This window comes from Ammodytes marinus (genome assembly GCF_949987685.1).
Source record: "Ammodytes marinus genome assembly, chromosome: 13".
NCBI classification, from domain to species: Eukaryota; Metazoa; Chordata; class Actinopteri; order Uranoscopiformes; family Ammodytidae; genus Ammodytes; species Ammodytes marinus.
In genome coordinates, this window is record NC_137217.1 from 8,547,963 (window position 1) to 8,563,211 (window position 15,249).

A 15,249-nucleotide genomic window follows, 5' to 3' on the forward strand; every position below is an offset into this window, starting at 1 on the left:
AAGGCATCAAGCCTTCCCAATAAACGGACAAGTGGATTCACATCCTTTGTAAGGTGGTATGCCTGTTCAAAGGATGGATGCCCGTGTGAGGACTGGCAATGCCTCCAACCTGGCAGGTGCACTGAACCAGGGCTAATTGAGAAAGCCATTGATCATACTGAAGATACACTGGAATTTACACACACACACACACACACACACACACACACACACACACACACACACACACACACACACACACACACACACACACACACACACACACACACACACACACACACACACACACACACACACACACACACACACACACACACACACACACACACACACACACACACACACACACACACACAAACGGTTTGATCCATAACAAAACTTGACTAGACAGGTTTGGGAGGGACCTGGTAAGGCATTGTTACAACAGCACTCATCAGGAACACAGCCAAGTTCACCTAGGTGGAGCCAGAACAGTTTTTTATCTCTACACCACGGCATGCCATGACTGTAAGTGTTGGGGCCGCAGCAACATGAGCCAAAGAGAAGGTGTCCTGCGTTGTCTGAGCCTAATGAGGGCTAATCCCTTTGCAGCTGCAAGTAAGAACAGATACTGTGTTAAAGTGGCACAGAAAAGCCTGGGGTCACTTTTGGCCGCTCACAGTGCTCATAACGGCTGACAGGTGTCAAGGTTATACATGATGGTGACTAATGCACAGGGTAAACATACCACATGTGAAGTGAACTGTATAGATACGTGACACTATTAAAGACAAAAGCCTAATAAAACCGACAAAAGTAAAATTATAAATATGCAAAAACGTGCCCTATACCTAGAACTACTAAAACAAAATAAGCATTTACTGTAGCAAGTTAAACGATACAGATGATGAAACAAACACTCCTCTATATTATCCAGAGGTGTTGAGACTGATTATACTCTCATTGCTTTTGTAACCATTTCTCAACCGCCTTGTTTCAATATCCAGAAAACTGTATCTTTCCTACCTTGCCTCTTGTGTTCTCAAGCGCCAGAATAAAATCAGGGTGATTAAGTGACTCAACACCAGAAGGGCAGGGAGAGCGGGTCCTTGGGGCCTTGCAGGCATTTGTTAATACAGATAAAGATGAGACAGAGGGGATGAGGGGACGAGCCCAGGGCGTTGGTGACAGGTGGGTCTTCACTGGAAGGGGTGGGGGAGATAGGGGAGTGGTGCAGGGTGGATGAGGCACAAGCATTTAAAAAAGGAAGCCTGTAGAAGGAATTCCTGCTGTTTTCCCCACCCTGAAGCTCTTACTGAAATTCTTCTTGTGGTTGGCCTCTCCTGATGGTTCAGCTGTTTTCAGACACAATTTCTAAAATATTCTGCATAAGGAACTCTTTTTTTTAAATGTGTCACATTAGGAAATATTTGCCAATGAACAATACTAAAAGAGCAGAATGTCATGTAGTTTATTTGTTTTCATTATCCAAGTTTAGCAATTGTTCGTGTTTTAGATAAATATATCTATTATGATTAGCATCATTCCGTGTCAATTTTTACAATCAATCGTGTGGAAAAATAACTTTATTTTCTTTAGTTTTGTTTTGTTTTGTTCCTTATCTGAAGCACATAAGTGACCCATTTCATCGTATTTCAACAGCTACTGTTCTTCAAAGTACAATAGAAGATGGGCTTGCTATCTGCATTCTTGGCTGCAGAACTAATTTCTGTAGAAAATGGGTGACGCAATGAATCATTGATATCCTTAAGAGAATCCAGCTGGTTTAGCTTAGTTTTTACAGTCTATCTAAAATGAAAATACTTTGTGATTACTATAACAAACTCCACAAGTAGTTATATTGAGTAGCAGTAAATTATTATTTTATTTTATTTATGTATGTCATAAAAAATGCAACTACACACGAGACACATTTAAAAAGCCCTGAATTTACTTCTAACACAACAATAACAAACGCACTTCAGCAGATGCGCTGTTCAATAGCAGGTGGTCAGGGTTTTCAGCAATCTGAAATAGACCAGACACACACCCACACACACAAACAGCAGTCTATCTTTCACACACACAGACTACATTTAAATAAAGTACACTCTTTGTGAGTCCCCCTGCTTGTTGAAATCCATCAGATGTCAGAATGAAATGATAGAAACATCCTGAAGAGAGGAAGCGGGGCAGGTGGCATTGCCCTCCTCAACTCCTGCCCTCAACCACTTCTATTTACATACCATCAAATAAAGGCAAATACAATAGGCTGCCAACCCCACTCATAAGTCAAGTGTGTCACACTGTGGACAGGTTTAAATATGGAATACAATCCGTGATCTGGTAGCTGAAGGTTGCTCCTCGGTGTATGTGCACCGATCGGGAACACAACAAGACCTCACACGGTGCGTTTGCCAGACAGTCTGCGGCCACACATACACACACAAGCACAGTCGGACACAGGCAGACACGCAACAGCAACACCACTCTGTGAACCTACCAGGTATGATCTTCATCTAAGAGACGGCACAGAGAGGAAGAGGAGGGCGAGGGCAGATATAAAGAAAAGCTGGACTGACGGGGGAAAGAAGACGAGAGGAGAAATGCTCCCGATTGTTTGCGCTGAACTGCCTTGTTTCCCCCCTTGTGTTGAATTTTGACAGACTGTGCCTGCTGTCTGGATCTGTCAGCCTGCTCTCCCATGGACGAGGGGTAGGAGGGACGACACGTCAAGTCTGGGAAAAGGGGGGCGAGGGGCTCGGAGGGGGGAGAGGGCTGAAGCCAACGGAGGGTTATAAATATCCACCAGAGCCAGCTGATCACACAGTGTCGTAGTTGGAAACTGATGGAAGAGCTGTGGCTGGACACTTGGCTACACTCGCCCCCCAGAGACACCCCACCTCTCTCTGCCTATTTCTCTCTTTGATGATGACGGATCTGGCAGGTTTATTCAGTCTTAATGAGTCACAGCTCTCAGTCAGAAAACAGGTATCATATGAAAGGCCTATGAGATGCCACAACATTAACATAAACTGACTTAATATAACACAAACATATAACAAACGTAATAGCGTTAGCATATCTGGAAACCAGACTCATTGCTGATAGAGCACTATCAAATATTAGATGTAATGTGGTACATTCATAGAAAACACAACTCCAATATTGACTTTGGAACTGATGTTCACACTTCTAATATTAAATGATCCAACCATTTCAGTTGATTTTACTGTCCCTCACATGATGCACCACTTATAGTAAGAGCGTTAACGCAATATTTGGCATTTAAACTGTAAATAATATGGGTTGAACAGTTATGTGTCATGGTGGGGGAAAAGCCCTGTCAGTAACATTAACAGGGCATAAATAGCAACAAAGCTATTAAATATGAAAACTGAGAGCTAAAACCGAAATATTTTAACAGAATCAGGAGTTTATTGAAGGACAGATTGTTAGAGAATCCAGCATAGCCGTAGCTCTCAAAGTTCATCCCCTATTGCTTCAGGGATCCCAGAAATGCACAACATTCTCTATATATAGTAGGTTCAACTAAATGCATATGGCTTTGTCAATTGTTGTGTTGACAACTGGCTCCATTTATCCGTAACACTCCACCCACCCAGTGTCTGGAGAGCAGAGCTGGGTTTGTCTTCTCTCACGAAACATGGACACTATAGATGGGGTGCCCTGGGTGAAATCAGGGTAGCTATACTGAGATAACCATGTGAAGGCTTTATTGCAGGGAATTCCTCCATGAATGTCCTTATGTGATTTCAAGGACTCCTGAAATTAACATGACGCCTCTGAGCCTCATGCACATATTCTTTAGGTTAGGACAAACATCTCAAAGCTACTCTAAGCTTGTGTCCCAAGGGAAATATATTTTGTCTCAATCTACAGCCATATAGCGCAGGAACACCATTATGTAAACATTGTCTACTTAAACATTTAATCTCGAGTAAGCAGGTGGAGAGGTCTCCCCAGAGGAAATACTGTTACATGGTCGAACCATACACGTCAAACAGTTTGGAGAAATTAAAAATAAGGCTAAAAACACCCAACAACAGAATGTGGCACATGTGAAGACTTTAGAGGAGGACTCACACACTGTGACTATTCCTCCAACTCCCCTCATAAATATGAAGTTGTGTTAGTCAGACTGTGTAATAAGGCCCAACACAAGACCCTGGGAAATGACTAACAGCATAGAAATCTTGACCAAACCCACAATATATTCCACATGTTATCGATATCTCCATTTCCGGGGTTTAACCCACTGAGCTAACTTTTATATTGCTATAACATATTTCTGAGTCTGCCTCACCGTCCAGGCTCGAGTTATGTCGCAAAAGATTGCTATTTAATTTGATGTCAAATGCTCGCCAATGCACCACTTCAAACCGGGAACCTTTTAGAGATCATGTATTGGTTGCTTATTACACTGCACAGTCATGATCCCAAAATGTACATTATTTGATTGTCCCTGCATAGGAGAAACTTCACAGCTTCGAAACGATGTGACAACTGTATTGCTAAGTGATTCAAATCATTTTACAGAATGAAAAAGAAAAAGCACCGTTGTTGGAGCACTATAGTCAGCTTCCAGAACTGACACAGGCCGTTGTATCAACTGTTGTCAAAATGTTTGCCTGGTGTTCTAGTGAGTTAATACATAGAAGGTAGTTTGAGATATTTTGACACTTACGATGAATCCAATAAAAGTTTAGAACTTATTTCACAGGTGGAGTCAGCAGTATAAGATAGGCATGGCAGCTAAGCAGCTAAGGTCACTTGCTTTGTTTTGATCAAAACATTACTGGTGGCCAACAGCAAAAGCAGCAACAGCAGATTCTACATAAGCTTCCAACTCACAACACAGTAAGTATTGAAAGATAGCACGAGATTGAACTTCCATTATGTCCGAGATTTTTCCTTTCTCTACTCAAAAGGTCAGGCTCATAATTCTGGCTCTTAGGTTTGAGAATGGTCTGGGTGAGTCATAACACTGCAATGATGTGCCACCATAATTAAAGGCACACAGCTGCAGCATACAGTAGCTCTCAATTTAGCCAATCACCCAAGTATGCATCAGGCACCATTTCAGAGATGAAAACATGGACAACCTCAGGGACATGTCTGAGATGTGATTTAGTCTAATTTTCCATGGTGCCATGCAAGGGCAGAGGTTAAAACAGCCTCTTAAGCATGTCCATTTCATAGAAACAACCTTACTGCATAGCTTCTATCTAAACGAGTGCCACACACAATGTCTAAGTGTTTCCTTGAAATCTAAGCCAGTGCGAGGAGTCCTTATTTTGTAACTAGCATTTTTGTGGCACGAGTCAGTTTTCAAATACTTTCCTTCTTCCTGGTTTCCACATTACACTGATGCAATAAAAAAAAATCATCATAAATGATAGCAGGTCAAAAGTAGACATAGCTAAGTGTCTGCAACAATATCAGGGTCTAGCAGAGTCTTCTGGCAGCTATTTATTTGCCAGCATGCCTATCGTACCAAACTCAAAGGATCACAGCACTAAAAGTATATCTCTGTTAACCAATGCCCTATCTAACACTACTATTCATATCTGAGGGACATTCAAAATAGCATGGCGTTGGCAACAGCTCACAATCTGTCTTGATGCAATGCTTGATAACCAAAAAAGAAAGGTGTATCCATTGTATATTATTTGGAGTTTTTAAAAAACACGTTTGACTGTACTGTGTGGCCGGTACTGTGTGTTCTTAATGGACAGCAGATGTCAGCAGTGTGTCACCGTACACTGTGGCCATCTGATGGTCCTGTGCTACTCTGTCCATGTCTGATAACACTAGATATAACTCCACAGATAAAAGCACAATTAAAATGAAGTTAACACATTTCTCCTTTTTACAATGCATTTACAATTGTAATGTAATTTATATAAAATTATTTAGTTCTCTGTAATAAATTCAATTATGTTCATACTGAGTGTAATAGACGGTTAATTGTACTGCATATGGAAATCAAAAATATAGTTATATAAAACTGCAAAAGGGACAAAATCCTCCTGAATAGTTGAATAAAGGAACCCACATGCTAATTGAATCCAGATCTGCTGTCACGTGTGGAACCAAACAAACACACCCATAAAGTTGTGAGCAAGCTATTCCAACTTCCTGACTCTCTGTCTGTTGCTCACACCCACAACAGACAACGCCCATGTGGAGTCCCTGCTTTACACCCTCTTTGGGATACCAAAAAGCACACATTAGCCAAAATAACATAATATTTGACTTGTGAAAGTTGCAAAATATTAGACATCATCCAACAATCTGGAGTCACATGAAAAGGCTTTAGCATCCTGATTTCACATGAGCACTGTGAATGTCACTTCAGCAGAACTAACCACAACATCAAATGGCAATTTCTTCTACACTATTTGGAACTATTATTCATAATCATTTATAAAACAGTTTCCAGATCAAGCAAAGGAGGTCAACATATGCCTCTGTTATCACATTGTCTGCATAGCTCACATATCCTACAGATAGCATTACATAATGGTATGCATGGGGGAGATGCTTATCTCCTTCACAAGACAGGCTGACGGGATAACCTTAAAAACATCCACAGAACATACAGTGCCAAGAACACAGTCTTACTGGAGCAGAGATGAGAAAATGCTTCCAAAAGCACCACACCTCCTTGTCATAGTCAGTCAAGCTTTTGCTCACACAAAACTATCTCTTCAGGGAAAAGGCGAGGCTGGATGTTAGCATACAACCCCACCTTGTTGGACTGACTGCAGGTCTGCATAATCTCTTTTGGCAGACACTCCGAGATGGCTCCAGAGATTCCTGTTTTCACTGAGACAATTTATTACCAGACATGACTGGAATTTAACCACCCAGAGAAAGTGGGATTTTGGGGTTCAAGTTCATATATACTTGCCCTGGTCTGCATGTTAACAGTGTGGTACATTGCATATTTTAGACTTACTTGCATGCTAAAGTGTGGCTTTTTAATCACCTTTTAAGCATATTTTCAACCAGTGATGGAAAAGGAACCCAAGTCATAATGCCTGTGTGGAATCTGACACTGTCTCAAAAACACTTCAGAGTGTGCTATGACAGTGTTACTGATGCTTTCTCTATTTTAACACACACAATATTAAATCACAGTCACATCTCAATGCATTCTTCGCACCATCTTACTGAAACTATTCCTAAAGAGATACTGACTCTAATCACAGCGTATAGAGGCTGGGCTCTGCAATATGCGACTTCAAGCCCAAAACTGTAATCAAATCACTCCAAATAATACTTTGGAAGTGCAGGGAGAGATGGACAATTACAGCATGGGAATGTCCTTCAGAGTATGAAATACTTTAAGTACATGACAATGCCGAGAAGCAACAATAGAGCTGTCATCAAAGGCCATACCCAAGACCTCCCAGAATTTAAAGAAAGATGGGAAACTTAATGCACAGGCAATTACATCACCCAGACAGAGAGGAGGTGGAAGTAGATTAAAAGGAATGCATTCAAACCTTCAACGAAATGAGGCCATGTCTTCTCCTCTGGTTCCGCCAGTGAGTGGTCCCATTCTTCATCAGGTGAGGCTCCATGCACCCTGGACCCCGCCCCCCCGGACAAAAGTGCCCGCTCTATGGCAATTGATTCCAGAACATCCAGGTCCAGTTCTTCTTCCTCCTGTTGTTCAGGTTGCACAGGTGGCGGAGGAGGTGACTGCTCCCCAGTTTCATCTGGACTGCGAAGCTGTTTCACCTCAACCCACTCTTCGACCACTACAATTTTCCTTTTCATGGCGGCCTCGTCTAGATCAGAGCTCACAGAGTCACAGGTGTCCCCCAGGTGAGGCTGGGCAGCTGCGGGTGTGGCAGTGGCAGAGGGTGTGGCCTCCTTGGGGTTCCTCTTCTTCTCTTCCTCCTGCTTTAAGGCCTCAGACACAGAGAGCCCTTTCGCTGTGCTGCGCTCTGCTGCCTGACTGGATAAATGTTGTGCAACTCTGGGAGGCTCCTCTTGTTTGGTGAGGGGGCTGGCCTGCGCCTGGGCTACAGCTGCCTCTGCCGTTACCACTGGTGCCGCTGACGATACTTCTCTGGCTGCGTGTGCTTCCCTTGCAGTGGAGGATGTTTTTGCTTTCGGAACCTCCCGCTTGATTTTTTCTGCTGGCTCCACCTCCCCTTTGTCTGCCGGGGCCTCACAGAGCACAGCTGCTGGCCGCCTGGTTTCCTCACTGCACATTCTTTCAGGAGTCATCTTTGGAGAAAGATTCACTTCTCTCAGTTCAGAGGCCGTGACAAGGCAGCCTTTAAATGGGGCCTTGGACAATGATGTAACGTTAGTGGACAGCAATGCTTCTGCTTCAGGTGAAAACACAGGCTTTGTGTCTGATACTGGTGCTTGAGCCTGCTTCTTCCCTTTACCTTTCTTCTTACCCTTTGAAGATTCCTCTGCAGCTTGCACTGAGCTTGTAAGGGATTTTGTCTCAAATGTGGTTATATGAGATTCAGATAGTGGGGCAGGGCTTTTTTCTTCAGGTTTAGGGCTCTCTTGCATTAGCTCCACTTGAGTTATTTTCTGAACTGTCACTGTTTGCACTTTAGTGACAGTCAGCTTCTCAGATTTCACCAGCTCTGTGTTAGTGTTTTCCTTGGAGCATGTAGTTTTACTGACACTGCTTCCCTCAACTTTTCCTTCTCCATGTGCAACATGTGGAAGCTCCACTGGGGGCACTGCTGGGATCTGATCTAATTGTAGTGATACTACTTCATATATACTCTTGTCCTCAGTTTGTCTAGGGACTTCTATTGTTTGCTTCACGTTGGTTTGTTTAGAGACTCCCTTAACTATGATATTTTTTTCTGTATCTACTTTAGTCTTTTTTTCCTCTACAGCTGATGTTCCCTCAGTCTTTATGCTGGTACACACTGTTGATGGCTCTGATTTAATCACTGGTGTGACTAGCGGGGTATTTTCAGCCATCTCCTCAGGGGGTGTATCTATAGAGGTTTTTTCCTTCTCCAACTTTGAGTCGGATGATCCCTCTGCATTAATACTCTTAGGTGTCTCACCTGGGGATTTATTTTTCTTCTTTTTTGATTGAATGCTCCCCTCAACCACTTTTTTGGTTTCTATAACTACCTCTGTGGTGGCAGTATTTTGGGCTGATAGGAGACCCTGTGCTGAGAGTTTAAGTGTGTCTTCTTGCTTGACAAGAGGAATCTCTTTTACATCAGCTTTTTTCCGTTCTGTGACTGTAGCTTTCCCCTTGATCGGTTTTGTGTTTTCAGCACAGAACGTAGTTCCTGAGAAACTTGTTGAACTAATGGTAGTTTTAACTTCATACATTGAAGACTCAGTCACCACAGTGGTTTTCTGGGGAACTTTGACAGCTTCTCTCTTAAACTTCTCCTCATTGACATCTTTATTGTAAGATTTTGTAGAGACAGGGGTAGCAGTGGCAGTGGTGGAAAAGGATGTAGAGGTATCCTGAGCAGCAGCCATTGTAATAACTACCTGGGGCTTTACTTCATTAGTAGCTGTTTCAGATGTAGCCGTCACCTTTTCAAATTTAAATGGATCCATATTCAAATTTTTTGGCTTATCTTCTTTGACATCCTTAATGACATGCTGTGTAATGACAGGGGTGTCGGTAGTGTCTCGGTCCACAATTACCTTTCTTGTTTTCTCTTCTTTGACCTCTGTAACAACAGGTTTAGCTGACTTGCATGTTACCATCTCACTTGGCTGCATGGAATCTTCTTCAGCAGCAATTTTAGGATTATCTGTATTTGTTTTGGGATTAGAGTGTTGAGCTGGACTCTGTGATGTTGCAGCACCTGTAGCCTTAGTGACTGCAGCCACAGTTTTGGAGTGCACTGATGTCAGAGTGGTCTGTGACACATCCTGTTTCAAAGGTCCCTTCTGAACCAGGACAGACATCGGTGCTTTCTCCTTTTGGACCTCCAACACTCTTTTCTCCTGATATGTTGTCACTGGTTTATCACTGCCCACATCAGGCTGCTGACGAGAGACTCTTCTTACCCTGCTCTCCTCCATAGTAGCTGCCTCACTCATGAAGCTGGTACCCTTTCTAACCAGACGCTGAGGCTGGTCCTCCACTTCCCATGATGATTTTGGCCTGACTGGTTCTGCCGCCAGTGGACGACCCCTAAACCTGGGGGTCCTGTCAGAGTAGCTCTCTCTTTCTCCGGGACCCATCATCTTATGGCGGTAGCCTTGACGTTCAGCCAGACCCTCTTGGCTCTCTGCTTCAACCCTGCGTCCTGGCTTAGGAACATAAGATGTTGGACCTTCCACAGTTTGGACCTGTGCAGCCCGATGGGCAAGGGCCAGGGTGGCAGTTGGTTTCCTAACCCTCTGAAGGGAGGCAGGAACAATCTCAGAGGGCAGGCGGAGGTAGTCACGCAGGTAAACAATGCCCTCATTGGTCAAATACCAGTAGAAATGTCTCCATGCAAATGTCTCCTTCACATATCCCCTAGACTTAAGAGACACCATGGCACGCATTACTTGTAGGTTGCTCACACCTTCTATCTCAGGGTGGTTGGTTTGGGGCCTCTTGTCCTTTTTGGCCACCATGACACCATCTCGAAACAGCACCTCATAGATGGCCCTCAGGTCCCTCAGGGGCATCAGCATTCCAGCAACCATTGTGCTTTATATCAGTAAACTCTCCCAACGTGAAACTGAAAATAACAACATGAAAGGAATATAATAAGAGAATAGAACGTCTAATTGTGCGAAAGAATCCAGTGGCAAAACCGGCTGTCACGTGCTTCTCAATTCAATTAGAAAAAAATGAAAGAAGAAATCCTTGTAATCTTTTCTCTTACTGTATTTTCCTCTCGTTCTTGGCGGATCCTTTGGATATCGTGAAGAAAAAAGATAATCCTCTGTGAAATCTGACTTACACAAAGTCAAAAGTGTGCTGTCCCCTCTAAATGCAGCGTGGCTGGAAATGAACAGTCTCCGTTCTGCCCGAGATGGCAATGACAGAATGGAAGAGAGGCAGCGTGTGTGAGAGAGAGAGAGTGAAGCACACTTCTCTGTCTGGCCCCTCCTACCTTCTCTCTCTATTTCTTAGGAAAAACAACTTGCATGGAAAGTATCACTAAAGTAAATACTAAAGCGAGAAGTAGGAAGCAAAGAAATAAAACATATAAAGTAATTAAAGCAAAGTCAAATGAATGGAGCAACACACCTATGAAGTGTGTCCGAGCACATGTTCTGTAGCTCTGTGACTTTTACGGAGACGCCCACCCGCAAAGCACACGCCTCCTACATAATGTATACACACACACCTATAAACACACATTGCGACTGGCTGACACATACCCTTTGGCAGATCGCCAACAAGTGGGTTGTTCAAAAAGGGAGATTAGTTTAGAAGAGATAAGACAAGTTCAGCAACATCTATCCAGCCATGGAGTGACTTGCTTGGCATGTAGGATATCTAGCACACGATCTCTAGTTTTACATAGTTCCTGATCAGGTATTACTGGGGAGCTTATACTCTACACAGTGAAAGTGATTTCACTCAGTAGACAGAAACATTTCGAAAATAATTGATAGACATGACATGAAAAATTAAATCTGAAAAGACAAAAGCAACAGAACGTACACTTAAGTTAAAATCTATTTTTAATTGTATTTGTTTGGAGGGTTACCAAGTAACCAAGTAAAGGAAACTACATAGAGTATACAGTATTTCCCGTTGCAGCTCATTAAAGTGATGCAACTGGCTGTAAAGCATCACAGTGCATTTGTGTTGCTACTTCAGGCAGCTAACATTAGGGCTTCAAGACTTGATTTAGCAGGGACCTAAAAAAATATGTCTATAAAAAGGACTGCACATTATAGCTAACCTTCTCTGCACTCAAAGGAACATGATATCAGATTTCTTTTCCCAGATCACTTCTCTCTTCTGTACATCTGTCTGCCGTCCGTCTATCTGTGTCAGTGAGTGTCCTTGCATGGCCTGTCTAGTGAATAGCCAAACTGTAGGGAAAACTGGCCATTGTGGGGTACAGAAGAGTAGTACATGTTTACTCACCTCATTGAAAAAAAAGGATATACTGAAGAGTGGAGTAAGCAAACAGTACTATGTTGGAACACAGTGAACTGGCTGCAAAGTTATAGAGGCAATGAAACGATGGTTTTCCACTGCTTTTTGAAACCACACACACTATTACGCATACAAACACTGACATATACTGTTGTGTTTTTATTTGCCATGGCAACAGAAAAATGAGTAAGCCACAAATCCACGTTCAGGGCTGTAGTGGAGCAGTCATAAATCTAGTGTCCTGGACAGCTGGACCACACTGTCATTTATCAGACCACTATTAGCAGGGACACTGATGTGTTGTGAAACAAACCATTAGTACAATGGAGAGCTTTCTTTTGCAATCAAAAACATCTAAAATGATCTGAGGTTGTCTTACATAAAGTAGGCATATGTTTAAAACTAAAATAAGGTAAGATAAGATAGGATAAGATAAGATAAAATATGATATGATATGATGTGATAAGATAGTACTTATTCCTTCCACAGCAGGGACATTCATTGTTAATATAAGTCACTACAGATAAGTAACTACAGACACACATTAAATATAGACACATACTACAGCGATAATACATTTAACAAGTCCTTTGGTTTTTGGCATTACTGTAGTGAACTTAATAATGAAGCCAGCCACATGACAGCTCTTTAACATGTATCTAGTTAGACTAGGAGGTGATGCAGCAGGTATGTATGTACTCCAGCTATCACAGATAAGTAGGCTACTAAAACTCTCTCACGATGATAATCACCTGTAGTGGTGCTTGCAAAGGTAATTATCCAAACTGAAAGCTGGGCGGAGATTTCCGTGGAAGAACAAAGGCATACTCAGGTAATTTGTGATAGAAAAATATTACGAAACAAATCTTATCAGTGACAAGCTGCAGTTTGCCTGACATTGAAGAAGTGGCGGCAGTGACAGCAGCTTGTGAATGATGGCTGTGTCTGTGCATGTGCAAATCTGCAGGCTCATATAAAGTTGGTTCTGAAACCTTCTATTATTTTAGCCATTCGTTATTGTGTGTTAAACTTCCCAGTTGGCAGTTAATACATATTGTAAAACAGCACAAAATATATATACGTACAGAGCTGTTAAGAATCACTGCTTGACATGGGAATTAGCTGTTCGATAAATTTTTTTTCCTGAACAAGTTAGCTGCTCGCTTGCTAACTTTTTTTTAATGTGTATAAACTGTATACAATAACAATAGGAGCAACACAACTCTCTACAGCCGTTGCTAACATGCAAGCCATTCATTTGCATTCATTAGCTGAATAAAAAGTAGTTTTAGGTAGGAATAACCGTAGCTCGACTTAAATGTGCATTAACTATACTGAGTGTGATTGCATGCACTCTATAGGCGCAAAATGTACAGTGAACTTTAAACTTCCAACAGTGACCTATACTTTAGCTTAAAGCCCTGGCTCTTCAGTCATCCACCCATTGGATATACCCACTACAAATATTCCTGTACCATGGGCCATACAAACCCTGTCAGTGAGAAGTATGTGCCTCTTATGCGGCTTTTCAAAGTGAGTTGTTGGTTACTATTGTGGTTTGCAGGTTTAAGGTTGCATTGGGAACATGATAACATATCAGAAATAGACTATCAGAAGGGAGTGGTAAGTAAGCCCACCATAGCTATAACCACTTTTATGCAGTCTATAAACAGATATCACCGCTGCAGACAGCCGCAAATGGATGCGCAATGTGATTGAGTGAAACAGATAAAGGAGTAAGAAGACTTTGGGGAAGAGAAAAGTCTGAAAAGTGCCCTGGTAAGGAGTTTCCTACAAGTCCTAGAATAGACTTGTCACCACCAACTGATGGTAGCTGGCGACTGGCCCAGTGAAAAAGCTTGCTTCTATTGGGCCTGCACACGTGCCCTCAATTCTGATATCAGATCTGAGCCACTCCAGCCACTTCCAGGGAAAGCAAAGGTCAACAGAGCCTTTCATACCCACTAATGTATGTGCTTATATTACAAGATGGCGAAGTGTGAAGTCAACAATATTGAAACTAAAGAACAAATGTGTGAATATGTTGAATGATGGCTCCTCCTAACGAATGACACATATTATTATTTGTTACAGGTTAGCTCCATAAATGACTGTCAATTATTATAAGTTATATTGGATATTGTAGTAGTTTTTAAAGCAGAGGACAAATACAATAGGTCTCTGCCATCAGTCAGCTACTGACATGACAAAAACTGGAACCAGTTATTGCATCTGTTGAAGCACTACAAGTCACAATGCTGCCCTGTAAATGCATTTTAAAAAGTAAGCCAAGTATTGTAAAATAATATGAGGTAGATAACACACAGACAGTAGGCCCTTAAGGGGTTTTCAACATATTTGTAGTCATTACTAATCATTCTGTAACGCACAATGACTTGTTTTGTATCTGGACGATAGGCCCTTTCTCAATTGAGGGTCTTGTCTCCTGGCTAGGTAGTGCGTATATATGACGAGTGACCCCACTGTCAGGGACAGCTGTCCCCCCCTTACAGACTTGACATATTTAGCTTTTTACGGGGGTTGGGTTTGTCACCAGTAATAATTGACTTTGTTAAGCCTAATCATTTAATTCTCCTCAATTGCCACCATGGGGTTGACATTTTTGGTTTTAAGTGAAATGTCTCATTAGGCATTGCATGGATTGCCATTCAATTTGTATCACTGTGCCTCCTGTGCGTACAGTTGGAAAAGGCAAAGTCATTTTATTTTATTTTATTTAGTTGTCCAGGGCCCATAGGGTGTCCTGTATTGCACTGTAGATATGTCTGGTACAAATGGGTGGTGTTGGGCTATATATAAACCTGACTTGTTGATTTGACAATTGTAGGATGCTGACTTACTACATGTGAGGCCTCAATCCCAACCTCATACAAAACCTCAGATAACTCTGATTGATATCTATATGTGTCAGCATAAACAACATGTCAATTAGAGCTTGCCTTTGAAATGAAGAAGGATGATGATTATTCAAGGATTAACACCTGACAATGGCTGGTCACTCTTGATGTATTTCTGGAGGATCATGTGAGGTAAAATATTGTTGACTTTAAGTGGACTGTATGTCCCATTCATAGCCAAAGGGACTAGAGATAGGCCTGGGCTGTAGCCAGTAAATATAATGCATGTGTGTATATATATAAATTGTACCA

At 42.1% G+C, this 15,249-nt stretch overlaps 1 protein-coding gene across 3 annotated transcripts in view; it reads right to left on the reverse strand.

Annotated features, from left to right (window-relative positions):
• plecb (plectin b) overlaps positions 1–11,174 on the reverse strand; it is a 67,480-nt gene extending 56,306 nt beyond the window's left edge. For 2 of the 3 annotated variants that reach the window (XM_080040248.1, XM_080040251.1), the window contains exons 1-2: positions 10,848–11,173; positions 7,515–10,700 (exon numbers count right to left, since the gene is read on the reverse strand). In XM_080040248.1, coding sequence (XP_079896374.1) covers positions 7,515–10,665 — 3,151 coding nt within the window. In that variant the 5' untranslated portion in view covers positions 10,666–10,700; positions 10,848–11,173. Of the gene's footprint in view, positions 1–7,514; positions 10,701–10,847 lie in introns of all 3 variants that reach the window. The other variant, XM_080040247.1, reaches the window with a different exon arrangement.
• Positions 11,175–15,249: the final 4,075 nt, after the last annotated feature.